At 37.9% G+C, this 27673-nt stretch overlaps 1 protein-coding gene and 1 non-coding gene across 5 annotated transcripts in view; one reads left to right on the forward strand and one right to left on the reverse strand.

The window, feature by feature from the left end:
* The window catches only part of LRP6 (LDL receptor related protein 6), a 197632-nt gene that overhangs the window by 102648 nt on the left and 67311 nt on the right, over positions 1 to 27673 (forward strand). For all 4 annotated transcript variants that reach the window (XM_053555768.1, XM_053555770.1, XM_053555772.1 and 1 more), the window contains 3 exons: positions 4147 to 4278; positions 7677 to 8073; positions 9279 to 9450. In XM_053555768.1, coding sequence (XP_053411743.1) covers positions 4147 to 4278; positions 7677 to 8073; positions 9279 to 9450 — 701 coding nt within the window. The remainder of the gene's footprint in view (positions 1 to 4146; positions 4279 to 7676; positions 8074 to 9278; positions 9451 to 27673) is intronic.
* On the reverse strand, positions 18897 to 19003 carry LOC128562868 (U6 spliceosomal RNA). Its single transcript, XR_008373567.1, has one exon. It is a non-coding gene; the product is annotated as a U6 spliceosomal RNA (small nuclear RNA).

The following is a 27673-nucleotide window of genomic DNA, read 5'->3' on the forward strand; positions in this document are numbered from 1 at the left end:
CTAATGTTGGATGGTTAGGTTTAAATCTAAAATTTCTTTGCTCAGCTTCTTATTGGAGGATCGATCCAACACTGCCAAAGGAGTGTTGTAATCTCCGACTATTATGGAGCTGGAGGAAATCAAGTTGCTCATGTCTGTTAGAGTTTCTCTTATAAATTGAGGTGCATTCTTGTTGGGTGCATAGATATTAATAATTGAAATCTCATTATATTGAGTATAACCCTTAACAAATATGTAGTGACCATTCTTACCCTTCCTTTCTTTTGTTGGTTTAAAGCCTATTGTATCTGCAAATAAAATTGCAGCACCTGCTTTTTTCTGATTACCATTTGTCTGAAATATGGATGACCATCCTTTCACCCTGAGTGTGTATTTGTCTTTTAAGGTAAGATGTGACTCTTGTATGCAGCAGATATGTGCCCTGAGTTTTTGTATCCAGTCAGCCAACTTGTACCTCTTTAGAGGACAGTTTAAGCCGTTCACATTAATGGAGAATATTGATAAGTCAGGTAAAATTTTGGGTGTTGAGTTTTTAAAGTCTATTGGACATTTTTAATCCTTTCGCCAGTGTGGAAGTTGGAGTTTGATCAAGAGTTTCTGAGTGAGTTTACTTTTGTGGTAGAGGATTGGGCTGGTCATTGTGGAGGATAGGTCTGAGAATATCCTGAAGAGCTGGTTTGGTTATGGCAAATTTCTTTAACATATGAATGTCATTAAAGTATTTAATTTCTCCATCGTAAATGAAACTCAGTTTAGCTGGATTCAGTATCCGGGGTTGAAAGTTATTTTGTTTTAGGAGATTAAAAGTCGATGACCACCCTCTTCTGGCTTGAAAATTTCAGCAGAGAGATCTGCAGTCATTCTAATATTCTTCCCTTTGTAGGTAATGGATTTCTTACGTCTGGCTGCTTTCAGAATTTTCTCCTTCATATTAACTTCAGTGAAGTTAATTATGATATGCCTGGGGGATGTCTTATTCGGGTTCAGTCATGCTGGGGTTCTAAAACAGTCTGCTATCTGAATTTCAGAATCTCTTTGCATGTCTGGAAAATTATCTTTTATAATTCCATGGAGAAGGGCCTCTGCCTTGCGAGGCCACGTCATCACTTTCAGGGATTCCAATGAGGTGGATATTAGCCTTCTTCGAACTGTCCCAGAGCTCTCTCAGAGAATGATCTGTTTTTCAGATCTCTTCATTTCTCTTCCTCTTTGAGAGTTTGGGAGTGTTCAAAAGCTTTGTCTTAATTGTCAGAAATTGTTTCTTCTGCTTGCTCCACTCTGTTACTGAGGGATTCTACTGTATTTTTCAGATCTTTGAGGGCTGCAAATTCTTGCTTCAGTGCGTTAAAATCTTTGTTGGTTTTGTCTTTAAATTTGTGAAATTCTTAAGACTTTTGAATTGCTCCTTTAATTTCTAATTCTAACTTTTGAATTGCTCCTTGAATTTCTAATTCAAATTTTCCTCCATTCTATTAATCTTGTTTGCAGTGCAAATTCTGTATACCATTTCTGACATCTTGGCCAGTTTACATCTCCCTTATCTTACCTTGGGGGGGTTGATCTATTCTGGTTATTCATGTTACCAGAGTTTTTCCACTGATTCCGCCCCATGATTATTTTACATCTTTTGACTTTTCCCCTGGAGGTTTGTTGAGGACCCGTACAGTGATATGGCCTAAGAAACTGGGGACCTGTTTGGTGTTGTGGGGCTAAGTGGCTCTGTCTTGTTTTCAGCTGGTCTCTGTCCAACCCTAGTGAAACAGTTACTCTGGGTTGAAGTATCAGCCGTGGAGAAATACCAGCAATTAAGTCCCCCTGCCCCCCACAGGTAACAATTGGAAAAGGAAAATCAATCCTTCCTATAACCACACACCCAGGCCACCACTTGGATAGTCCTCGGGCAATTGGCTCAGTTCAAAAGTCCAAATCAATTGTCTTAGTTAGCACCTGTCTCAGGTGGGCGAGTTTAAAAGGTCTCTGGCAGCTAGATCGCCGGGGTCTACTCATAACTCAGATATGACTTGCTCCGGTGCTCCGTGAAGTCAGGAGCACCCGCCCAGCAAATAGATTAGTCTGGGAAGGTTGATGCCTCCTTCCCCTACCTTGCAGCTCTGTCACACCCAGTCACTGATAACCCCTCAGGGCTGTGACCCAGTTGCCTCCAATGAACAGATACTCCAGGGGCTTGCACCTGCCTGAATCACAAGGAAATCTATGTCTGTTCAGCCAGGCCTCTGCTCTCTGTCTCTATCCAGCAGGGCAGGCGAGGCCTTATAACCTTGGGTGCTTGATGAAGGCTGGGGGGTGTTCACTTAGTTGTAGCCCCGCCCCTGATTGATGTTATTGACAGAAGAGAACAACTTTGTGGGAATTTGCTTCTGTCCCTGCTAAATTCCCCTGCAGAAGAGAAGCTGTTTTGAGTACCCAGAACCTGTGCCTCAGGCCCTGTCAGTGCTGCTGTATGTTCTCAGCTGTTTATATTCGCAGCACGGTTACCTGTCATAGCCAGCCTCTGCCTCTCCTCCTTTGTGTAAGCTGATGGTCCCCTAGGGGCTGGGTGCGTCTTCGGCTCAGTAAAGCGGTCTTCTAGGTCAGTCCTGCCCTGGGAATCTCCCAGCTCTGCGTGTGCGTTTTCTAGTCCCTGTGCTCTACCCAGGCCGGTACGACCTCAGGCAAACCCTTTACTTACCGGGCCTGTGTTTCCATCCCAGATCTGTTTCTTGGTGGTTGCCACCTGAGAAGATGCCTGGCCTCCTCTGGTTGCCCAGAAAGACAGGGGGTGTGACTTTGGAATATCTGGGGGTAAGCCCTGTTGTTGCCCAAAACGGCTGTTGCTCTGCACCTCGGAGTACCGCCGCTCTGGCGTCGTTCCCTCTCAGCCGACCATCCTCTGTTCACTCCTGTGCTGCAGAATCAGCACTGACCAGCTGCAGTCCAGGCCCTGTCCACACCCCTCGAGAAATAACCCAAGAATCTGGACTCCTGGGGCACAGGCCTCCAGACCTCAGAGTGAGAGTGGAGGGGAGTGCTGGGAGCTTGGAATTGCAGGTAGAGAACGTATATAGTTTCATTCAGTTTTATACCTGGCAGGAGAACGCCATGGCACCCTAGTAGTGGAGGTAGGTCCAGTTTTTAGAGGATCTCTCCTGTGGATTATAGTGAAAGGACCTTTGAACTCTGCTCGTTTGTTTGTAGGGCACTCTGAGCCGTTCTCATTGGGGAGGGGACTCCCATCCGCTTGGTGATGTTTTTTGTACCTTTTGTTGTATCCTTGGGGTTGTAGCTCGCCTCAGTGGGGTTGATGTGAGTTTTTTCACCTTCTGTCTTGGTGCAGTTCTAATCCACCAGGTTACTTGCTAAATTTCTGGCCTTTAACTCTCCTTCTGGATGGGAGCCTCTGTGGAAAGCTGGCTTCAGTCAGCCATGTTGTCTCTGCCCCCAGTTTCCCTTCTTTTAATCCATTGTGCTTATCCTTTTTTATGTTAACCTTTCCAAAGCATGACTTTTCAACATTCTCGTTACATTATTGGCTTTCAGTGCCCTCCACCATAGTCTGTGTTATTTGGGTTCATTCCACTTTAGTTCCTATTAGTCAACAGAAACCTTAACCTCCAGTTACACTGTCCATCTTACCATCTTACTCAGTGTACACCTCCAGTCTTTTTATTCATGTGACTTCACCCTACCTGAATCCTCCTGTCTACCCTTCCTGTCCTTTAAGGCTCCCGCCACATCCTGTGTCTTCCATTATGTCTTTCTTTATACCTCTGTGATTTATTTCCCATTTGGCTCTATTCATATAGTTTATAATGGGCAAAATAACATTTAGTTTCATTCTTTTGTATTCTTTTTTGAGTTTTATTGTTTGTTAATTTTGTTTTACTGACGATATTGTAAGCTTTTGTAGGGCAGGGATCTCTTGTTTTACTTCTTGTGTATTCTTCTTTGGACAAAAAATGCTACATAAATTCTCATTGATTAATTCCCTTCTGAGCATAATTCCCATCTGTGGATAAGGGTTGGTAGTCAAACACTTGGGTGACATTTGGTAATAATTTTAGTTTATTACTATCCTCGTGTTATGGTGGTTAACCTTTGTATACCTAGTAATCGTTGACATTAATCAGTGTGATTTATATTTGACAGCTACAAATCCATGTGGAATTGATAATGGTGGCTGTTCCCATTTGTGTTTGATGTCTCCAGTCAAGCCTTTTTATCAGTGTGCTTGCCCCACTGGGGTCAAACTCCTGGAGAATGGAAAAACCTGCAAAGATGGTAAGAAAATGTTCTCTTAGAAAGAAAAATTTTATGATAACAATCAAGAATCTTTATGACCTATTTTGCTTCTTTATAATCAGCTGTATAGTTCACAGTACTTGGGGAAAATAGGTTTAGTCTTACAACCTTCCCCCAAATTTATATAACAGGGGAATGCTCTGTGTTCTATGGCATCTCTTCAATGCTATTTGATAAACTATTTTAATGTTTTAAGTAACATAATATTTTGGGGAAAGAAGGTACTGTTATCTTTTCTCCATCAGATCTTTTAGTGTTTGATATCACAATTGATTCTTGTGGAAACGAGTATAACTTCTCATAAAGAATGCCTTTGTAACAGCAGGTAGCATGTGTTAATAAAAAAACCTCTGGAGGGAAAATTATTTATTGGACTTTAATCTGTAAAGAGTGTCATGAGATAGATATATTTTCTAAGAAATGATTGAAGAATACTTCTAGTTGCTTTTTAATGACAGATGTACTTTCAGAAGAAGAAAAAATTCCTAATATACTATTTAAAACAACTTATTTTTATACTTAACAACGATACATTGCCTCTTCTCCTTACTCTTAATTTTCTGGAGGGAGAGGGCACGTTGGAGAAGTGTACTGAGTTAGGACATTTCAAGGGCTGGTTTGGAAGAACACTAGTTCTTCTCTTTCTCGTCTTAATTAGAATGTTATTCTTCATTCTTACCCCTATGGATCACCATCTGGTTTTCTGTCAACCGGCAAGACCTGGTAAGAAAATAGTTAAGTTTAGCAATGGCTTCTTTATCTAAATCTGAAAAGCAGAAGCCTATATTTTGGAGTGTGTTAGAGATTTTCCGGCACAGGGGTCAGGGAGTCAGAGAGATGGAATTGAGTCCTGTATAGGATGTTTGTTATGACTTGGCATTGATAAATTATCCTCATAGACAAAGGTGAAGCTGGCTGACTATCGTTGGACAGTTTCTATGGCAAACAATAATTTGGTTTCAATTTAAAACAAAGGCTTTTTGTAATGTTGCTTTTTTTGTTTAGAATGTAGCTTGAGACTTTAAAACAGAGGAGTTATTTTAGCAGTAGTGGTCTTTATACTCTCCCATAGGAGTGCAAATGTACATGTTTAACCACTTTAAAATTTTGAATGTACATTTGGCATATAGTAGCCTTAAGTTTACCATTCTGTTTTGATCACCTTTTTCAGATTAACAGCTCTGTGTAATGTTTTGGGCTGGCTTCTTTTGGTAGTCAGCAAGGACAGTGAATTGTACTGTTACTCCTTCTTGATGCCTACCACGGTGTTTGGGGCTGTATTTTCCGTAAGTTAGAGTTCATTTATGATTAGCCCTAGAGTGAAGGTGAGAGTCTTTACTCCTCAAGTTTTGTTAACTGTATAATTCTAGATTGATGCCTAAAGTTTATATGCCAGTGTTTTCTTTTGGACTCCTTTTTAAAGTAGCAGTCTCTTACTCTTTCAGTTGTCATTTGCTCCTTACTATCATTTGTTAGCTTCTTATGGTTAGACAGTTTTTTGCTCATGGTTTACTTGAACATTAAAAATAAAAACAAAGATTGAGCTCAGTGACCTTGTTGTCAGTTATGGGGTTAAACATTTGGGGTGTGAGTTTAAAGCATTTCGTAAATTAATTTAAAACTTCAGTGAAATAAAAATTCATACATCTTCATTTTTTAATAGAATAATATTGTAGCAGTGAATAGTTATAGAGTACTTATATACTCAGTACCTTCCTGAGTTTTGCATTTATCTCTTTGACCCCTCATAGTACCTTCTGAGGTATAGATAAGGAAAATATGCTTAGGGAAATTAGATGTTTTCCCTAAGTTTGTGTAGCTTCTTGCATCCAGTTTTGTTGGATCCACAACTCTTACTCTCAACCACTGTGTTATGTTTACCTGATTCCCTCTCTCCATTGCTGCTGTTTTCTTCTCCTTTGCCCTGAGTTCTATTAGATATTCCCCTGTATTTCTCTTTAAGACAATTTCACTAAAATGCAGCATTACAGACATTGCATAGAAAATCCATCCATTTCAAGTATACAGTTCAATGATTTTTTTTTTTATTTTATTTATTTTAGGTGTGCAAGTGGCCTTTACTCTTTTTTTTTTTTGTAAAGACAGAGTCTCACTGTACCGCCCTTGGGTAGAGTGCCGTGGCGTCACACGGCTCACAGCAACCTCTAACTCTTGGGCTTACGCGATTCTCTTGCCTCAACCTCCTGAGCAGCTGGGACTACAGGTGCCCGCCACAATGCCCGGCTATTTTTTTTTTGTTGTTGCAGTTTGGCCGGGGCTGGGTTTGAACCCGCCACCCTCGGCACATGGGGCCGGCGCCCTACTCACTGAGCCACAGGCGCCGCCCAGTTCAATGATTTTTAATACAGAGTTGTGCAACTGTCAGTCCAATTTTAGAACTTTCCCATCAACCACAAAGATTCTTTAGACGAAAACTTCTTAAGAAATCTTGTCCTGGGCAGCGCCTGTGGCTCAGTCGGTAAGGCGCCGGCCCCATATACTGAGGGTGGCAGGTTCAAACCCGGCTCCGGCCAAACTGCAACCAAAAAATAGCCAGGCATTGTGGCGGGTGCCTGTAGTCCCAGCTACTCGGGAGGCTAAGGCAAGAGAATTGCTTAAGCCCAGGAGTTAGAGGTTGCTGTGAGCTGTGTGAGGCCACGGCACTCTACCAAGGGCCATAAAGTGAGACTCTGTCTCTACAAAAAAAAAAAAAAAGAAAGAAATCTTGTCCTAGGCTCGGCACCTGTGGCTCAAGCAGCTAAGGTGCCAGCAGCCACATATACCTGAGCTGGCAGGTTCAAATCCAGCCCAGGCCTGCCAAACAACCATGATGGCTGTAACCAAAAAATAGCTGGGTGTTGTGGCGGGCACCTATAGTCCCAGCTACTTGGGAGGAGGAGGCAGGAGACTTGCTTGAGCCCATGAGTTAGAGGTTGCTGTGAGCTGTGATGCCATGGCAACAGCTTGAGGCTCTGTGTCCAAAAAGAAAATCTTGTGCTAGATTTCTTTACCTTTAGACAAAAACTTCTTAAAGAAAGGCTCTGCATTCTCTATCTCTTCTTTCTTTAATATTCAGCTATTTAGCTTTTCAGTCATTGTTCATTATTCATTAGATAGTAGTATTAATTCCAGAAGTTATAAATTGAATGAAACCAGAGAGTGTATATTGAAACTTGGTTTGGAAAGGTAAGCCATGTAGAGCTTGATCTCAGAGCAGATTCTTCCTATTTCACTATTTTTTTTTCCATTTTTACTATAAAATAAATGTCCATTTATTTTTCAATTGCTGAAGAAGTTCTACATTCTTTTTATTTAAGAGTGGCTAAATGTTACCTGTGGGTTTCAAAATATTTCTTCTTCATTTCACTTTGTTCTAGGTGCCACTGAATTACTGCTTTTAGCTAGAAGGACAGACTTGAGACGCATTTCCTTGGATACACCAGATTTTACAGACATTGTGCTACAGTTAGAAGACATCCGCCATGCCATTGCCATAGATTACGATCCTGTGGAAGGCTACATCTATTGGACTGATGATGAAGTGAGAGCCATACGCCGTTCATTCATAGATGGATCTGGAAGTCAGTTTGTGGTCACTGCTCAGATTGCTCATCCTGATGGTATTGCTGTTGACTGGGTTGCACGAAATCTCTATTGGACAGACACTGGCACTGATCGGATAGAAGTGACAAGGCTCAATGGAACCATGCGGAAGATCTTGATTTCAGAGGACTTAGAGGAACCCCGGGCTATTGTGTTAGATCCAATGGTTGGGTAAGAAGTTGCTGTTTTTAATTTTGCCAGGTCTGTGAAAATATAGACTAAGACAATAGTGAAGTATGTATGTTGGTTTCCAATACAAAACTCTTCAGTGCCTATCCATTTTTGAAATACATTGGTTGAGGCCTGGCATGGTGACTCATACCTGTTAATCTTCGCACTCTGGGGAGGCCACGGTGGGTGGATTGCCTGAACTCATGACTTCCAGACCAGCCCAAGCCAGAGCCAGAGCGAGACCTTGTCGCTAAAAAAAGAGCTGGGCATTTTGGGAGGCACCTAGAGTCCAAGCTACTTGGGAGGCTGAGGCAAGAGAATCTCTTAAGCCCAAGAGTTTGAGGTTGCTTTGCTTTGTGAAGCCACGGCACTCTACCGAGAGCCACAAAGTGAGACTGTCTCAAGAAAAAAAAATTGATGATTGGAGTGAGATCTCAAGTTAAAGAAATGCTAATTTTTTGCCTTGAATATTTTGAATAGTTTTTCTTGCTAAATTAAGTCCACATTTGCTGACTTTGGGTGTTGTCTGTAGATTTTGCTCAGATTGCATCATAACCATGAAAAATGTGGAAATAAATTGTTTTCAGAACTCTTTTCCATTCCTTAGAAGATTTAATTTCATCCCACTTCTAGTTTTTATATTAAGAATATGTCTTACTTTGTATTTCCCTAAGTATAAGAATCAGGCCATATAGCTTTATTTCTAGTCTTGGGTTTTTTTTTTTTCTTTTGCTGTGCCATGGTGACCATAGTCCAGGGAAATGTACTTACCAATGTTACTGTTACTATGAGATTTATTCTGAGGATAAATATAGTAACTAATTATTATACCTCAGTGTATATCAATGCTTTAGAGCCACTTCAACATCCAGGAGCCATAAGAAGAATTACTTAGTGGTGCAGAAGATGTTTTGGGGAATTCACCTTGTCATCTGAATGTTACTACTGGGATAAACTTTTTGTGTCATGGATGACAAGCCAAGAAAAAGAGATGAAGTTCATAGGAAGGAGCACAAAATGGTTTCATAACTAAAAATAAAATCTCATTGGGAGGCGTTTTTAGTATCAGAAAACACTGATCTGAAAATTTCTCACAAACTTACATACTGCTATTGTAAATGTCTTAAACATACTCTTTATGTTTATATATCTGAAAGTTATGCTCTATTGTCTATTTTTAGCTCATTTTTTATATACTTCTATAGGTACATGTATTGGACTGACTGGGGAGAAATTCCAAAAATTGAACGAGCAGCTCTGGATGGTTCTGACCGTGTAGTTTTGGTTAACACCTCTCTTGGTTGGCCAAATGGTTTAGCCTTGGATTATGATGAAAGCAAAATATACTGGGGAGATGCCAAAACAGACAAAATTGAGGTTTGTTTTTCATTTTAAAACTAGTTTTATGATGATTTTGAGTTAATAGTAATTCAATACAGATATTCTTGTCTCTTAATAGTTGTGTAGGTGCCAGAGGTATCTTTTATAGAAATCTTACTTAACTTTCTCTTTTCTAGGGATAATGTATTCTCTTCTACATAATCCCAGGATTTCTGAGATATATTGGTATGGGAAATGGGTGTTCATCTGTTTCTAGTCTTAAAGCTTACAAAGATGATTTTCCTCATTTTAGATAAAGCCACTGCCCGAATTTCCTAGGGACAGTTTCTGCAAACTGAAAGATGTATACTGGAAGAGCTGGCTTATTTCAGTCAGGAAAACCAAGCCCATATGTATATATAACTTTTATTATTGTTATTGGTGTTGGGGGTAGGTCATGGAACATATTAAAGATGGTTACATGTAAACAGTTTTTCAACTGATATATGGGATGCATGGAAGAAAGATTAATTAACAAAAATTTGGAGAAAAATATTAACGAAGTGTTAGAATTAAGTTTGTGGCAATCAAATAGAATTATGGTGACAATAATCCATAGAGAATATTTTATCCTGTATTTTGTAAGTGGCATATATCTCTGATATTGAGTGTTAAGTCTAAAATTTGAACTTTGAATGAGACTGTGTTAGAAGTTTTTTGGATCACATGTTTAAAACAGGATCTCAATTTTTCGTTGGGGAAGATATGACTTATACAAGGAATAGCTCTCAATGGCTCTTCAGAGAGCCACTGTATCCTTCTAAAGGATAGAAAATTTGACTCTAGAGCAGTTACTTATTATTTTTTTAAAATAACAGTTATTTTAGAAAGGTAATTCTGAGGAGTGCTAGGGACTCTAAGAGAATAATGACTTAAAGGGGCTTCCTTCTAAAAAATGAAAACTTGGAATGGAAGAAACACCCATTAGTATTCTACCAGGCTCAAATAGTGAGAGTGACGTCTCTTATTCTTACAGCTGGTTTCCATTAATAGAAAATTTTACATAGACTAACTATATAAATTTTCTCCCTGTTGTTGGCGTTTCACTGCCTCTTCCCCGCCTTCCTTAAAATCCAGGTTAGTGTTTGACTCTTTCAATAGCTGGAGTGTAGTGCTAGTGAGACAAATGTTACGAGTTAGTTCACTTTTTAGATAGGCTTTTAGCTTCCTTTAGATCTGCTTGAGTGTAGATTGCCTACTTAATCCCAGCTAGTTCACAATTGTGTATTTTTGTTCAGCTACAAATCATACATGAGTCTACACATATTACTCTTGAAAAAATAGTTTAAAGCTCATGTGTCCTAGAAGAATGTCTGTAGCAATAAAACTTATACAGGGAAGAACATTTGATTTAATGTTGTGTAGGCATTTTAAAAATTACATATTTGGTCTTGTTTTTCTTAGCCCACTATGATTGATTAGGTTGAAAATAAAATCATTTGTTTCTTACTGGGAAATTTTCAAGTCTTATTTTTTTCATGTCGCATATACTTAACACCTTAGATATCAAAATAGTGACAGTGTTCAAGGATAAAAATGAATGTGTATTACATAACCATATGTAATGTTGATTAAACAGGATTATTGGTTTGTGGTGAGTACCGTAGATCTAAAATTAGTATTCCTTCTGTCCTTGTCATGTCTTCTTGAGCTGTGCGTGTGTATATAGTGGTGTTATTTGTTCCCTTGGTCCCTATTTCCTTCTCATTTGAGTAGTATCAACATCCTTAACTTGCATTTTAGATCTTTTAGATCTATCTTTCTTCTTCCAGGTTTGCTGGAGCTTAGCTACTGTTTTGTCCTTTGTCCTCTTTTTGACAGATTGTTTGGTGTCAGTGGTAAATTTACTTCATTAAACTGTGCACATGAAGATTTCCCATTATTCTTTGCCCTGGAGATCTGGTGAAATTTCACTAGTTGGGCATCAATGCTTTTGTGTTTTCTTTACATAGACACATCTGGGAAATAGAGCAGATATTGTTATTTATTCTCTTTTCATGATGTAGTAAAATTGCTGGTACATGGCAAACTAAAGAAAAGAGCACAACTATTCATCTAAAGAAATCTTGTATAACTGGAGGAGAAAAACTGTTAGTTTCCCATCCTAACAGTAGTAATAATTATAGGAGCAACTGCTACCACCAGCTTTTGATCTCCTTTTCCTTGATAGTAGGTAGGTAATATTTAACTTAAAAACTTTTAGAAAGATACGTGATTTTTAAAATATTTCTTTTTCTAAGAAGTGTATTTGCTAGCAGTTGATCCCAGATACTGATCTGACCCCAGTCTGGGTGACATGATCCCATCAGCACCATCCCCTTAAGAAGACTCCCCTGCTGTGCCAGCCCAGGAATGAAAGCTGCTTTTCCCCAGGGACAATAAGAGAATATCAGATTGTGGTTATCGTAACCCTATTTCCTTCTGCAAGATTTAGAATCTATTTGGGATCAAATTGCTCTGTATGTGTTTACAACACATTTGGGAAGAAAAGATAGTTATTTGGTTAATTATTATGTAGCAGTGTGAGGCATAGTAAGCCCTTGTGTTTTGAGTGGTTCACATGGGAAAAGCTCATAATGTTCGTTCGTTTATTCTGTCTACTCCCTTAATGGAGATTCCTGAGATCAGCTTCTTACTTCCTCTTCTTATAAGTGATAATGTGACAAGATGCTGGCTACATTAAAGGGTTAGGTTTAAGGATTAGGGAAACTAGGGAAAAGGATTGGGAAATTTAGGGGTTTTGACTTGATTTTTTATTGTACTAAGTTGTAGAAAGAGCGAAAAGGTTTACTTACAGAAAGAGAGAGTGAACATGGGGCATTGCTGATGATGTCACTTTTTTTTTTTTTTTTTTTTGGTGGTTTTTGGCCCGGGCTGGGTTTGAACCCGCCACCTCCGGCATATGGGACCGGTGCCCTACTCCTTGAGCCACAGGCGCCACCCGATGTCACATTTTTAAAGGGACAGTTGCTGGCTGCCCTGTAATCCTAGCACTCCAGGAAGCTGAGGCAGGTGGATCGCTTGAGCTCCTGAGTTCAAGACCAGCCTGAGCAAGAGTGAGACCCCCGTGTGTACTAAAAATAGAAAAACTGAGGCAAGAGGATTGAGCTCAAGAGTTTGAGGTTGCTGTGAGCCACTCAACACTCAATAAAGGGAACAAAGTGAGACTCTATCTCAAAAAGAAAAAATAAAAAGAGATAGTTGTGGTACTGACTGCAGCTTTAATATAATAATGTGTATGTGGGGATATGTCTGCTTTCCTTACTTGTCAGTTCATAGCGTCCACTTACCTGTACATCTTATTTGAAAGATACTTGCTGGTACTTGTTTATTTTTCTTCTTCATTATGCTGAAATGATTTCATTGCCTTTTATGAACAGCCTTTCTAGTTTACTTGTCTGCATTATGTTTCCTTCGCTCCCCAGTTTTTATTCTCGCATTCTCGGGGCTCTCAATAACAAATAAGAACACACTAAAAGAAAGAATAATTTCATTTTTCTGAAAGAAGCAACAAAAGCCTTTATTTTGTATGACCCTACAGTAAGCAGAACAGCTTTGTGTCTTAACATTGTTATTTTCTTGGTCAGGTTTCACTCCCAAAAGTATCTGTGGCACTGAGGGCCTGGTACTGCTTACTATGATAATAGCAAAGACATGTTGATAATTCATAAATTTAAAGCATTTCTTGCCCATGATATAAAATTAAGAATGTACTATTAGCTTATATTTTCTTGAGGATGTTTTTTTCATTATATACCAGTTTAACAGATTAACAAAATTAATGTTTTGAATCACTGATTTTATTAGAAATAATACTGTAATAACTAAATTTTCCTCAAAGCTTATTCTCTCAATTATATACTTTTTATTTTAGATCCTCTCCCTTTATTTCTAAGCTTCAGCACCCAATGCAATAACACTTGGTAGTTACAGGTAAAAAAAGAGATTTTTCTTGTCTCCATTGAGGCATATGTAAGTGTAAGCTTCCCTGCTTTAAAAGGATACTATTTCCATAGGTAGCTTTGTTCATATCTAATTAGACCCACAACTTCATTAGCAAATAGAAACAGTGATTATTTGAACTGGTAGTTCCAAGAAATTTTGAATAAAGAGGTTATTATTATGTATGATGTGTGCTGAAAACTTGGCATTTGGATGTTGTTTCATGTTCTAAGCTTGAAATTGCAGGGCAACATTTTCCTCTTATAACTTCCTCTATTCTATCAATACCCTAAAAAAGAAATTTGTTTCCTAAATATTCAGATTTCTTTTTAAAGGAATTTATTTGGCATCTTTAGCCTATGTATTTTAAGAGTTTGTCAGACATATGCAAGAACATCTTTATATGATACTTCTTACTGAGATTAATTTTTCCTTAAGAAATTATAACATTATTGTTGAAATCTCTCTTTTTTTTGAGACAGAGTCACACTTGATCACCCTTGGTAGAGTGCTGTGGTGTCATAGCTCACAGCAACCTCAGACTCTTGGGCTCAAGCGATTCTCTTGCCTCAGTCTCCCAAGTAGCTGGGACTACAAGCACCTGCTACAACGCCTGGTTATTTTTTAGAGCAGGGTCTACCTCTGGCTCAGACTGGTCTTGAACCTGTGAGCTCAGGCAATCCACCTGCCTCGGCCTCTCAAGTGCTAGGATTACAGGTGTGAGCCACTGCACCAGCAAAGCTCTTTTGATAATATTACAAGTGCTAATAAGTACTTGCTTTTGAATCTTTGCTATTTTATAACATTCAGTATTCCTTAAAATTGACTATATTGTATCTTGAGAAATAGTCAAGATAATGAACTTAAATATCCAAATCGTAGCCCATTTCATCTGTTTTATCTTACTATATGTTCTGTATGTGTATAAATACATATTTCTCCCCAAATCTTCATGACTTATGATTATAGAAGAAGAATGATACTCATATGGATAAACATCATCATTAGATTTCTCAACTTAGACCCTATAGATTTGGGGCCTATAAATAACTCATTAATTGTAAACATGGAGCTGTTCTGCTATACTGGTGGTCCCTAATGTTTTTGGCACCAGGGACTGGTTTCATGGAAGACAGTTTTTCCACAGATTGGGGATTGGGGAGGAGGATGATTTTGCAGTGATTCAAACACATTACATTTATTGTGCACTTTATTTCTGTTACTATTACACTGTAATATGTAATGAAATAATTATACAACTCACCTTAATGCAGAATCAGTGGGAGCCCAGAGCTGCTTTTCCTGCAACTAGATGGGCCCATCTGGGGGTTATGGGAGAGAGTAACAATTTGAAGTGTGTTGCTTATATCCATTCTACTCCATAATCTCATTTTTGGTTGTTGTCATTCATAAGGAATATATAACCTAGATCTCTTACACGTGCAGTTTATAGTAGGGTTTGCATTCATGAGAATCTAATGCCAAAGATTATCTAACAGGAGCTGGAGCTCAGGTGGTGATGTGAGTGATGGGAAGTGACTGTAAATACAGAGGATATTTTGCTTGTTTGCCTGCCACTCAATTCCTGCTACTCATCTCCTGCGCTGTAGCCCAGGTGAACCTGTACCAATTCACAGCCCAGGGGTTGGGAGCCACAATGTTATACCATTTTGCATCTGTTTGGGGTGCATTTCTTGGTAATGAATTTGCGAACTGTTATTTGAAAGTTGCCAGTTGGTTAACAGTCCTGAAATATTATTTAATTCTATAATCTTTGACAACCAAAGTAGTACATCATCCAGTTGCATGCTCTACTGTGTCATTATCCATGAAAGTCTGGCTCTAAAAAAATTATCGCAAGTATATAAAGAGAGAAACTTTCTTGATGACAGATGTAATCATGCCATACTGAGCTACCACAACAAACCTTAAAGCCTCACCAAACAGGATGCTTTGATTTAATTAGGAATTTGGATAGTTTTATCTATACAAATTATGATAATCTGATGTGTACTGGTACTTGGATAGTGTTTTAGTGACAAGGTTTGAACTTCGGATTTTTTCTTTCTTTCTTCCTTTTTTTTTTTTTTTTGAGACGGAATCTCACTCTATCACCCAGGCTAGAGTGCTGTGTTGGCATCATAGCTCGTAGCAACGTCAAATTCTTGGACTCGAGATCCTCCTGCCTCAGCTTTCTGAATAGCTAGGACTACAGGAGCTCTTCATGATGCCAAACTAGTTTTTCTCCTAATTTTAGTAAAGATGGGGTCTCGCTGTCACTCAGGCTGGCTCGAACTCCAGAACTCAAGCAATCCATCTGCCTCGGCCTCCCAGAGTGCTAGAATTACAGGTGTGATCCAGTGCACCTGGCCTGAACTTGTTCTTGAACCATTTTTTAAAGTATTCTCACATTACACATTTTCTTTTCTTTTTTTAGCAGACCTGGGCTGGGTTCGAACCCACCAGCCCTGGTGCATGTGGCCAGTGCCCTACCCACTGAGCTACGGGTGCCGCTGCATTACACATTTTCATCTCATGTTCTAATATATATGTGTGGAGATATTTTTAGTTAAAATCTGATTATTTGAAAATGCTTTTTTATACTCCTGAATTAAAATTGATTTTGTGTCCTACTTTCTTGAGGAGAGTTAGCCTCTCAATTTATGATAGTGTTTAGTTTTTAAGAGTGGTAATCTCTAGATCTTTATTGAAATATTTTGTGATAGTGGACCCTGACCTTAATTCTTACTTGATTTTCCCATTTAACTGAGAGATGTTAGATAATTCATATATTCTCTGGCCAATAAAACCATTTAAACCAGATGACCTTTAAGTTTCTTATCAGTTATAACATTTTTTGATGTTTATTGTACTAATTGGATATCTTATGTTAAGAGAGGATAATACATTTTGCCTTGGGACAATTGCTAAAGAAAATTTATGTTGTAAATGACATGAATATTTTCTTTTTTCTTTCAACTTTTCCTTATTTGCTGTGCAGTTAATCCCTATTACCTTAAGAAAATTTATTCATTGCCAAAGTCTTGAGTAACTCAATTTTGCTGAAACCACCTCTCCTGGTAAGCTATCCATTTAGATTTTGTGCTGACCTTTATACAAACTACACCATTACTAAGATGCTTGATGGGTTTAAATAAATGTTTGAAGCTTGCCAAACATACAAATAATAATTCTTTTTTAACTAATGGAGTCCATGTAAAATACTGATTTTTTTTTTTTTTTTTTAAAGACTGGAGGTTATTTCAGTAGAGGTGGGAAACTACTATAGTTTTAAATGGGTCACAGAGATGTTTTTTAAGAAGGGTCAGAAAGGGTAAGTGGAAAGTTAATGGCAAGGACCATATTTGGGGACTTGGAAGGAAGTTTGCAAACCATTGAGCAGTTTACAATGGTAGGTATTTTAACTTTTGTTTCAATTTAATGTCACCACCAGCTATGTAAAGATTCTGTGTAGTAGTTATTGCTTTAGTCGTCCACAGTGGGCAAAGGATTTTCCAGTTTTTTCAGTTTTACCTGTGGTCTGAAATTTAGACCAGCTAGGAATGTAATGAAGCAGACTCGGTAAATTTTTTGTTGAAATCTAATATAGTCCCTAAACTCTTCACTTAGTACAATATAATTTTTCATTGTTAGATTTAATCTGAAGTAACTAAATCTTGGAGGAGGATTAGAATTCCTTTTATTCTACTGAGATTTTTGATAAAATGGTATTGTTTTAGTATTTTCATTTGTAATTTTGAGCTTCAGAAATCTGCCAGACTTTGAGTTTGTAAGTAGGGATGAAATTAGCTTTGTGCAATTGATGTAGTCTCTGCTCAGATTTTCATTTGTTTTTATTGATTTATTTTTGTTTTGGGATTGACTCTGATGATTTGGTTTTTGGATTTGGTGGAGAATTATAATATTGCTTTTGTTTTTTAGTTACTATATTATTGTCAGAATGTAAAAAAATTCTTCTGTGCCACAAATTTCATTAGTCTGTCAATAATAAACATGTTTCATCATTTTCAAAATGTTGTTGTTTTTAAATAAAAGAAAGCAGTTTTCAGATCTCATGAAATTAGCCATTGTTAGTTTCTAGATAATTCCTTATGGACACAATTATTCTTTCTGTCCCAAGTTCTTCTTTCTAAAAATTAAACAATGTTTGGTATTTTTTGCTTAGCTGTTTTATTTTATTTTTTGTCAAATGTAATATAGCTTTCTATTTAGAAAGAAAAGAATGAAGTACCATAAAATGAGATATACTAGTATACTGTTGCACAGATTGTCTCAGATTTGGCATTGGGATACTTTCAAGTTGATTCCAGTGTTCCTCTCATATAGCCCATGTTTTTAAAAAATTGTGGTAAAACAGACAGAAACTTTATCATTTTAACCATTTTTAAATGTACGGTATAGTGGTATTGACCATATGCATAATACAACAGAGCTATTTAATAAAAAAAAAATACAACAGAGCTCTAGAACTTTTTCATCTTGCAAAACTGAAACCATAGCCGTTGAACAACTGCTCTCCTTTTCTTCCTCCCCTCAGCTCCTGGCAACCACCATTCTCCTTTTGTTCTACAAGTTTGACTACAGCAGATACTACATATAAAGTGAAATTATGCAGTATATATCTTTTTATGACTGGCTTATTTTACTTAGCATAATGTCCTTAAGGTTTATATATGTTGTAGCATGTGATAGGATTTTCTGCTTTTTAAAGGCTAAATAATATTCTATTATACAGGGCGGCCGTGAAGTTCCTGTGGTAATTTAAAGTAGTCAGCTATTTTAAATTGCACATGAAATTTATGGCTACTCTGTGTATATACATGTACCATTTAAAAAAAATTTATTCATCCCTTGATGTATATTAAGGTTGCTCTAACTCTTGGATATTCTGATGAACACTATAACAAACGATGGTGTGATAGTATCTCAAGATCCTGTTTTCATTTATACTCCAAAGTGGAATTACTGGATCATATGGTAATTTTTAATGATTTGAGGGGGGGGGGTTAATCTTTTTTTTTTTTTTTTTTAAGAGACAGAGTCTCACTTTATCGCCTTCGGTAGAGTGCTGTGGCATCACACAGCTCACAGCAACCTCCAACTCCTGGGCTTAGGCAATTTTTCTTGACTCAGCCTCCCGAGTAGCTGGGACTATAGCTTCATCATTTTTAAAGCACTTTCTGAAACAACATGTTCCACCCTCATCTTACATGTATTTCCCTTGACTCAGCCCTGGAATCAGCTATTTTTCCAAGGAACCCTGGTTCTTTTTTTTATTAAATCATAACTGTGTACATTAATGCAATCATGGGATACAGTGTGCTAGTTTTATATACAATTTGAAATATTTTCATCAAACTGGTTAGCCTAGTCTTCACAGCATTTTCTTAGTTATTGTGTTAAGACATCTATATTCTACACCTAGAAAATTTCACATGTACCCTTGTAAGATGCACCATAGGTGTGGTCCCACCAATTAAAAAATAATGGGATGCTTCACGAATTTGCATGTCATCCTTGCGCAGGGGCCATGCAAATCTTCCCTGTATTGTTCCAATTTTAGTATATGTGCTGCCCAAGAGAGCACGCCCTGGTTCTTCTTAATGAAGAATAATACTGAATTTAAAATCTAGTGTCTGGGCATATAGCGTGCTCATTAGAACTAGAATAATCTGTCTTTTAATGCTATGGTATTATGATTTTTTTCCCTACTCAAATTTCAAATAGTATTTATTTTATTTATACTCAAAAAGAATGAGAGCAAAGACAGAGTTTTCCCTTGTTAACATGTTAATGTTTTTCCTGTTAAGAGTTTTGGGCTTTCAAGACAAGCAACTGAGTATATTTGACCAATGTGTTGTTAGTGTTTATCACCATGCTTTATCTGGAAACCTTTTCTCAATTTTAAAATTTCCTTGAGTAATTCGGGTTTTAGAAACATTTTGTCACAGTAGTAATACCTGGCCCTATGTATCTGAAAAAAGAGTGTAGTCTTTGGAAACATTTAATATTCCAAGCATTACTTCTTGTAAAAATATTATAAAACTACCTAGAGTAAATAAGTGCTTTATTTCTCTTATATTAAAAATCACTTGTATGTTCTCAGATACAATGTATCTTGAACTAGGCCAAAAAAAGGACCTTGAATACAGCACTGTAACTGCCCTTTCTGCTGTCTTAAACAGATACATGGTATTTCTTTTCTTCACCTACTGGATCTAAAGCTTTTCTTTTTACTTACCATTTCAGTGAGATTTGGCATGATTAAAATATTATTTTCATGGATGATACTCTATTTTTTTTTTTTTTTGTGGTTTTTGGCCGGGGCTGGGTTTGAACCCGCCACCTCCGGCATATGGGACTGGCGCCCTACTCCTTGAGCCACAGGTGCCACGCCCGATACTCTATTTTTAACATGCCCTTTATGTGAAATTACATTTTATACCCTGTGAAACTAGCAAAGAAAAAGTATACTCCCAACCCCCCAATTGTCTGTCTGTCTTATGCCTAACCTTTTAATTTTGGATATTGGGTGGAGCATTAGAAGGGAATGGTTCATGTTGTGCATAATTTAAGTTTCTCTTCTAGAACTTTATAGTATTCCCACTCTAGCTCATTTGTAATAGGCTCTTGGTTGTCCTGTCATTTGTTCCTTGAACGTGTCTGGTCAAGTGAAGCAGCATAGTAGCAATTTTGGTAGTAGACTGGCAGCATTCCAAGATTTTATGGGTAATCCTATCTTGGCGTTTAATAACCTGGTAAAACTGCTCAACAGCTGGATATGATAACTAAGGTTTGCCTCTTCCTTGTACAGATAATGTTAACCAATATCTATTTCCTTTTGTAGCCTGTATTCCTAGAGTATTTCAGAATGTAAAACCCATACCATAAGTAGTTGAAATAGCCCAAACCAGTATAGACTCTGGTTCAGATTTGGAGTGAGATTTTAGAAGTGACAAAAGCCTAATTTCAGTTTAACTAATTAAACCACTTTGAGGTAATGAAGTAAAGCACACCCTTAGGAGTTGCCAGATTTAATTAACATTGGCTCAGCTCTTAAAGCATAAGGGTAATCTTTTGGAATCACCTAACATGGTTCATTTGTTCTGGGTTCAGCATGAACAGACACACTTTTGTCAGGATTCGTGTTGTTTTATACATAAGGGGCTTAAAACCGTATGTATATAGCTAGTAATCTGTCCAAAATCTTTACTTGTTGAATATGAGAGCTTTTCTTTGAGACAAAGCAGCATATTTTTGTTGTATTATGTTGCCCCTACCTTGTAGAACAGTGGTTCTGAATCTTCCTAATGTTGTGACCCTTTAATACAGTTCCACAGGTTGAGAACTGCTGCTGTAGAAGATTATATTGTTAGTACAAGAATATTTGGTGTAGAAGCCAGTTTTCTAATAGGAGTGTCAGCTCTGCGAAAGTAATTGAGGAAAACATTTCAGAAAGTAATCATTAGACTGTGTGTAAAAGGAAAATGCATATCTGTGTCTTTCGATGCACAATCAGATTTTGTTTAAGCTGTTGATCTCTTAATTTCTTCAGAGGATCCCTATCCTTATAATTGCTTTCTATGTCATTTTGTTAACAGCAGAAATGGTAACAGCATTTATTAATGACATCAGTTTATCATCATCATCATTATTATTGCTTAAGTGTTCTTGGACTTCCTGCTTTTCTCCATTTTTTTTTAATTATGGAAAATTGCAGATATATAGAAAGTAGAGTAAAGGTTTTCATAAAGTACCTAGCCTCAACCATTATTAGTACCTGGCTGAACTAGAGGGTAGCAGGTCTTAAGGGGAGAGCCAAAGAGATAGCAGAGGTGGATTCTCTTTTTAGTATAACTGTGGTATTAATAGGAATCAGGTCTTTGTCCTTGCAGGTCTCAACTAGTGTTTTGATTAATTAATTTATTTATTTATCTGAGACAGAATCTCAAACTGTTGCCCTGGTGTTACAGCTCACAGCAACCTCCACCTCTTGAGAATTAAGCAATTCTCTTGCCTCAGCCTCCCAAGTAGCTGGGACTACAGGCAACTGCCACAATGCCCAGCTATCTTTTTTGTTGTTGCATTTGTCATTGTTGTTTCAGCTGGCCCAAGCTGGGTTCAAACCCTTCAGCCTTGGTGTATGTGGCCGGCGCCCTACCAGTCTCAGCTAGTGTTTTAAAATGTTAAGATTGCAAATGTACTGTAAGAACAAAAAGTAGTTTTAATTTTTTCATCGGAAACTTTTTGAAGTAATTTTAAACCATGTTAGAATAGGAAGACAGACTAGAAAGACAGACAACACCAGAAGATACATATTTCAAACTTTTTGAAGTAATTTTAACCCATGTTAGAATTCCTAGGAATTCCATTCCTAACCATTAGAATAGGAAGACAGACAGACAACACGAGCAGATACATTTTTTTTTTTTAAATGACAGAGTCTCACCTTGTTGCCTTTGGTAAAGTGCTGTGGCATGTTAGCTCATAGCAACCTCTAAACTCAGGCTCAAGAGACCTTCTTGCCTCGGTCTCCCCAGTATCTGGGACTACAGGCACTTGCCACAGTGCCCGGTTTTAAAGACAGGGTCTCACTCTTGCGCAGGCTGGTCTCAAACTCCTGAACTCAAGCAATACACCCGCCTTGGCCTCCCAGAGTGCTAAGATTACAGGCGCGAGCCACTGCACCCAGCCCAGTGGAAGACATTTAGTTGTTTGTGGCTTTACTGAACCTAGTGGGTCTAGGGTAAGCTTGTAGGTGATAGCTATGGGAGAGACAGTGATCGCAACTCAAAAAGAAGCAAATCATTCGCATTATAGGCTGCATAGTCAACACTATAGCATGGTACAGTTATGTAGCCATTAGCCACATATAGGTGTGGAGCATTTAAAAATGTGGCTTGTCTAAATTGAGATGTGCTTTAAAACCCTTTCCAGGGGCGGCACCTGTGGCTCAAAGGAGTAGGGCGCTGGCCCCATATGCCTGAGATGGTGGGTTCAAACCCAGCTCAGGCCAAAAACTGCAAAAAAAAAAACAAAAAACCAAAAGCCCTTTCCAGTCCTGTGTCAGATCTTGTCTGGCATAATGATTTTCCTCCTGCTCCAATGTCAGAGGACATTGTTTGAATTACATAAAATGAAAATACATATAACAGGAATAGTTACAGCTTCTAGGAAAAATTTCGCAAGTGATCTGAAGAAGAAGATACTTCAGGATTATGAATTACATGCCTGTTAATGTGATGTGAAAATGATGCGCCTCTCATTCCATCGCAAGAGGTTAGTGACAATGCTGAGTACATTCTTTGGACCTCAGACATAGTTGATCACTGGTTATAGGAATAAACAGCCTGTTCAATGTGAAAAACTGACAGCTATTTTAGAATTCAAAATTTATGGGAAGAGTGGATAAAGCTGATCAGTACTGTGGATGTTACGGATTTCCAAGGAGGTCCTACAAATGATGGAAAATATTACTCTTCTGGCTGATGGAAGTTGCAGTTGTGAAGAGGTACATTCTTGTTAGATAAGAAGGAAAGTGGAGAAAAAATGCAGACATACCTTTCTTACAGGAGAAATCTTATCACTCAGCTTTTGAGCAATGGTGAGGAACAGAAACTCAAGAAAGAGGGGAAGACAACATTTTCTGACACTGAGGAAAGGCTAAATGGAAGGATCCATATAATAATGCAAAATTAAAAAAATAAAGGATTACATGGTTTGCAGTAGAAGAAATGGGAAGGGTAGAAAGAGAGAAACTTTCTATTGTGAGTGATGCAAGAGGAAGCCTGGATTTCTTCCTTGAGTTGTTTTAAGAAGTATCACATTCAAAAACATTATAAACAAAAACACCTGAATTATTTTATGTAACCTAAAATAGATAATAATAAAATCATCAGGTGAGTTCATATTTATGTTTTTCTCTTTTAAAAGTGTAAGATAGCTCAATTTACATTCGCCAAAGTGTGGAAACAGCTAAATGCCTACCAATCCAGGAATGGATTAACAGGCTGTGGTATGTGTATACCATGGAATATCATTCGGCTACTAAAAAAGATGGAAACTATACATCTTTTGTACTAACTTGGATGGAGGTGGAACACATTCTTCTTAGTAAAGTATCATAAGAATGGAGAAGCAAGAATTCAGTGTACTCAATTTTGATATGAGGACATTTGATGACATGGTGGGGGTTGAGGGAATGGGGGAGGGGAGAGAGAGGAGGGAGGGTGTGGGGGATTCATGGTGTTTGGCACACCTCTTGGGGGAGGAACACATTTATAAGAGGGACTTTGCTTGACAAGTGCATGTCGCAGACCGCCAGTCGATGGGCCTCAGTCTGAGGGTGCTCAGGGCGAACGGCACAGGTTGATTGAAAGGTCGACGCAGGATGAATTGACAGACTGCTACACAAAGCAGCTGCACTTTATTGATTTTTAAGTCTGGTATTTATACATTTTCTTTCCAGGGTTAAAACAATATAATCATTAATTTGCTTATGCTTGTGAATTATCTTTGTGTCTCCAATTATCTTTGTGTCTCCATATGTGGTTTATCATGCACTATATGTTTTCAAGGTTTTTCTTTTTGGAGGGAGGTGGTTTATTTTTTCAAGGTTTTTGTTCTAGGGAAGTGGTTTCATTAGTAACACCTGGTTGCTTCTCCTTATCTAGGAATGTCAAGATTTGTGACTTCTCTTAGTTCTGTAATTGGTCTCAGTTTCTTATGATTTCTTTTAAGAACAGCTGAACATATTCTTTTATGTATAATGCTTGACTACTTCTATATATTTTTACTCTAATTAGTAACTATATTTTGATTCATTGTTTGTTAAACATTAAACTACTTTATTGATTTGTGTTACATATGAAAATTAGTGAAGTAAGATGTTTTTCTAAGTAAAGTTTTACTGCAGAAGGTGTCATGTTGGAACATCTTGTTTGCCGTGCCTGCATTGTCTCAAGTCACTGACATTTATGGTAGAGACGTGCTGTTGTGTAGGCTCTCTTGGAGCCACTGAGTTCAGCACAGCTATACTTGCTGTGTTTAATTGTGGATCAGTAAGTCACTGTGTTTATTCTTAGTTTCTCAAGACAATCAGGCAATAATCAGGCATCCAACTGAACAGACAGGTTTCAGAGCAAAGGTTTTTTAGGCTTTTATGCCGTACCTCGTGAGTCATTACGTTCAAACAAAGGCATGCTAGGCAACTTATGCGCTGCTGTCGCAAACCAGGGGGGCTGGGGGTTTCGCTCCGGGGAGCACATACCACCTACTCACGCATTTTATAATGCGGACAGCGCCACTTCACCCCGGCTAGATGCCGGGGGTGCGGCAAGTGCAATTAGTGTAACCTGGATCTTTGAACCCTCAATGATTCCCTAACAACAAGAAAAAGTATAGGCTAACTCAAGTAATCCACCAACCTCTTTAAATAAGAGCTAGGGAGTATCTGGGTGGCAAAAAAATTAGATTGGAATTATTAAGTGTAAAATAGGCACTAAGAAGACCCAGTATTAAAAAAACTCGTAAGATGTCATTATGTCTTATATAAGATTATATGTTGAAATTAAAATATTTTGGATGTATTAAAATCTTAAAATATTTTCCTTTTTTTTTTACTTTTAAAAGTCTGACTAAAAAATTTTAAATTGACACATATTGTTCACATTTGTGGCTTACGTTTCTCTTGGACAATATGATTTTAGATTCAAACCTTTTGTACAAACTACAACAGATGAGAAAAAGGAGATAAGAAATAAAAGGAAATAGTAAGCTGAAACAATTATGTTTAAAAAATCAGGGCGGCACCTGTGGCTCAAAGGGGTAGGGCGCTGGCCCCATATGCCGGAGGTGGTGGGTTCAAACTCAGCCCCGGCCCCCAAAAAAAAAAAAAAAAAATCATTAGCATGTCTTAATTATCTTTTAGGTTTTGCTTTTAAAGTGAGAGGAAAAAGAATAGCTAGAAGGGACTAGTTTTCTGGCCGGTAAAGCAACCCAGTCTTTGGCTGTGGCTTTTCAGGAACTCTGAATTCCTGGCCGCTGTGCCATCCAAAGCCTCCCTGCAAGATCATTATTAGCATTTGCTCTTATTTCACCAGGTGCTGCTAAAGACATTCTTACTTATGTAATTTTTAAATTTTATTTTTATAGATTTAGAGGGCGCAGTGCATTTTTGTTGTGTGGATATACTGTGTTGTGGTAAAGTCAGGATTGTTTTGTGACATCATCACCCAAATTGTGGACATTGTCCTTGTTGGGTAATTTTTCATCCTTCACACCCCACCCATCTTTCCAATTTCCAGAGTCTATTCTGCTCTTTGTCTATGCAAATATTATTCAGTTCCCACTTAAGTGAGAATATGCAGTATTTGACTTCTCGTTTCTGAGTTATTTTACTTAAGATAATGACCAAATAGTATTTCATTTTACACATATGCCACATTTTCTTCATCCATTTATCCATTGGTGGACTGGTAGGTTGATTCCATATCTTTTGTTATTGTGAGTAGTGCTGTGATAAACATATGAGTGGAATTATCTTCTTGTTGTTTGTTTGAGACAGAGTCTCACTTTGTTGCCCTCATTAGAGTGCCATGAGCTCCTAACAGCCTCAAACTCTTGGGCTCAAGTGATCCTCTTGCTTCAGCCTCCCAAGTAGCTGGGACTACAGGTACCCGGCACAATTCCCAGCTATTTTTAGAGACGGGGGTCTCAATCTTGCTCAGGCTGGTCTTGAACTCCTGAGCTCAAAAGATCCATCTGCCTCAGCCTCCCTTAGTGCTGAGATTACAGGCTTGAGCCGCTGCTCCCAACCTGCAGCAATCTTTTTGATAATAATGATGTCTTTTCCTTTAGGTAGATACTTAGTAGTCAGGTTATTGGATCTGATGATAATTCTATTTGTAGTTCTTTGAGAAATCTCCATATTATTTTCCATAGAAGTTGTACTACTTTATATTTCTACCAACAGGGTATAAGCAATTCCATTTCTCCACATCTTCGTCTACAGCTCTTTTTTACTGACTTTTTATTAATTGCTATTCTCATGGTGTAAGATGGTATCTTATTGTTTTAATTTACACTTCTCTAATAATTGGTGATGTTGAGTGGTTTTTCATATGTTGGCCTTTTGTATGACTTCTTTTGAAAAATGTTCTTATCCTTTGCTGACTTTTTAATGTTTTTTTCCCTCATTGAGTTGTTTAAGTTCCTTGTAGATTCTAGATTTTAGTCCTTTGTTGGATGCATAGTTTGCGAATATTTTCTCACATTCTGTAGCTTGTCATTTACTCTATTGACTATTTCTTTTGCTGTGCAGAACCTTAGTACTTTAACTCCCATTTGTCTAGTTTTATTTTTGTTGCATTTGCTTTTAAGGTCTTAGTCATAACTTCTTTGCCTAGGCCAATGTTCAGAGGAATTTTTCTTAGGTTTTTTTTCTAGAATTTTTGTAGTTTCAGCTCTTATGTTTAAATCTTTAGGCCATTGAGTCCATTATTGTGTATGGTAAGATATATGGGTCCAATTTTAGTCTTCTTCATATAACTGTACAGTTTTCCAGCAACTTTAAAAAAAAAGAGAGAGAGAAGAGTTCTTAGAGAACTGTATTGCCCAGGCTGGAGCACAGTGCCAGCAGCAGCGCTGAACTTTTGGCTCAAGCGATCTTCCTGCCTCAGCCTCCCGGCTAGTTGGAACTACAAGTGTACACCAGCATGCTCCAGTGGTTTTTTTGTTATTTTTGTAGAGATGAGGTCTCACTTTGTTGCCCACGTCAGTCTTGAATTCCTGGCCTCACACAATCCTCTTACCTTAGCCTCCCAAAGTGTGGGAATTAACTGGTATGAGCCACCATACCCGGGCCTAGCCCCATTTATTGAATAGGATGTCCTTTCCCCAGTGTATGTTTTTGTCTACTTTGTCAAAGATCAGTTGGTTGTGGGTATGTGGCTTTATTTCTGGGGTTTCTATTCTGTTTTATCGATCTATATTTCTAATTTTATTACTAGTATCATGCTATTTTGGTTGTTACAGGCTTTTTGTTATATAATAATGTGATGGCAAGCAATTTGATCCTTCCAGCTTTACTTAGTTTTGCTTTGACTATTCAGACTCTTTTTTTGGCTCCATATGACTTTCAGGACTTTTTTCCCCCTAATTCTATGAAAAATGACATTGGTATTTTGATAGGAATTATGCTGAATCTGTAGATTGCTTTGGGCAGTATGGTCATTTTAATAATAGTGATTCTTCCAAT

Source organism: Nycticebus coucang, chromosome 12 (genome assembly GCF_027406575.1).
Source record: "Nycticebus coucang isolate mNycCou1 chromosome 12, mNycCou1.pri, whole genome shotgun sequence".
NCBI classification, from domain to species: Eukaryota; Metazoa; Chordata; class Mammalia; order Primates; family Lorisidae; genus Nycticebus; species Nycticebus coucang.